The 1,353-nt window shown below is 55.4% G+C and overlaps 1 protein-coding gene across 1 annotated transcript; it reads left to right on the top strand.

The window, feature by feature from the left end:
* Window positions 1-157: 157 nt before the first annotated feature.
* LOC127752210 (histone H1E-like) lies at window positions 158-1,244 on the top strand (the record flags this gene model as incomplete). Its single annotated transcript, XM_052276954.1, is given in 1 exon segment — window positions 158-1,244. A coding segment is annotated over 1 exon segment (568 nt), but the record flags the coding sequence as incomplete, so codon positions are not given.
* Window positions 1,245-1,353: the final 109 nt, after the last annotated feature.

The raw sequence follows: 1,353 nt of genomic DNA, 5'->3' as shown, positions 1-1,353 counted from the left end.
GAGGGGGGAGCAGTCCTGGGGGGGCTTGAACCGCGGACTCTTTGCGTCTGCGGGGGGCGTTTCTGCGTACTAAACGTCCTGCGAAAAAAATCAAATGCAGTCTTTTGTCTTTTTTTTTCTCTTTTTCTAAAAATGGTTTCTTATTTGTGTTTTTCAGAAAGTGCAGCGGGAGCGCGGAAAAGTATGGCAAAGACAAGAACAAGAAGACGGTGGCTGAGCCCGTCGACGCCGTAGAAGCGGAAGAAGCAAACGGACGCGGCAAGCGGGAGGCCACCCCCGTCGCCGAGGAGGTAAAGCACGTCAAGAAGCCCAAGAAGGTGCCTGCGGAGGGAAAGAAGGACAAGAAAGTGAAGAACAAGAAGGCCAAGAAGGGAGAGGTGGCGGTGGAGGAGGCCACCGTCGTCGAGGAGGCCCTGGCCTCCGAGGCCGACGCCAAGGTGACCAAAAAGGCCGGCAAGAAGTCGAAGCGCAGCGCTGACGCGGCAGAGCTGGAGCAGGTGCCCCTCTCCGACAAGGCGTCCAAGGGCAAGAAGAAGAAGGCGACGGAGGCCGAGCTGGGCAAGAAGAGCAAGAAGGAAAAGAAGCAAAAGCTCGTCGAGGAACCGCAGGTCGCAGAGGAGGTCGCGGAGGTCGCCGACGTGGCCGAGGCCAAAGAGGCCGGCGCCGCCCTCGTGGAGGAGGCCGTTGAGACGTGTGCCAACGACCAGTGCGTCAACGAGCAGTAGAGGGCCCCGGCCTCCGCAGCCTCCGCGCGCGGCCGCCGTGGACGTGAATGCTCCTCACTTATTGCCAATTTGAAAGGAGACGAGGCTAGGCTAGTGGACTGTGTCGTCACCTTATGCCCTGCCTGACGGGACCCTGGGCCTTGTTCGTGCGCGGGGCGGGGGGCTCTCGTCAAGGCCGCTCTCGGCTGCGCTCGGCGTCGCCCTCGCCCTCTCCCCCGCCGCTCCAGCACTCCCCTTTTCTGGCCGCTGCCAAGGCGTGCGTTTTGCACGCGCGAATTTATTTATTGCCAGTCGCGACTCACGCGCGGGCCTTCCCCCGCCCAGCTCTGGCCCTGTGTTTAAATGCATTTACTGACGCACTGTAATTAGTCATTAGACAGGCGTCCCTGTTATAGTGTTTTAGCGCCCTGGTGGTTTTTATTTATACCATGTGTGTACATCTTCCTGTTTATTTGTTTCTTGTTTTATTGTTGCTACCAGTTTATCATGTGCCATTAATAGAGAAAGTAAACCAGATAACTTTGTTGTATTTTTTCCTCCTATTTATTATTTTTATCAAAGGAATGAATTTTTATCGTCAGACTTTCAGAGCAAATAAATTGTCTACACTAAACACACGCCAAGATAA

The sequence above is a fragment of the Frankliniella occidentalis genome, unplaced genomic scaffold (genome assembly GCF_000697945.3).
Source record: "Frankliniella occidentalis isolate FOCC.00 unplaced genomic scaffold, Focc_3.1 Scaffold5158, whole genome shotgun sequence".
Classification (NCBI taxonomy): domain Eukaryota; kingdom Metazoa; phylum Arthropoda; class Insecta; order Thysanoptera; family Thripidae; genus Frankliniella; species Frankliniella occidentalis.
This window is presented reverse-complemented; position numbering and strand designations above follow the sequence as displayed.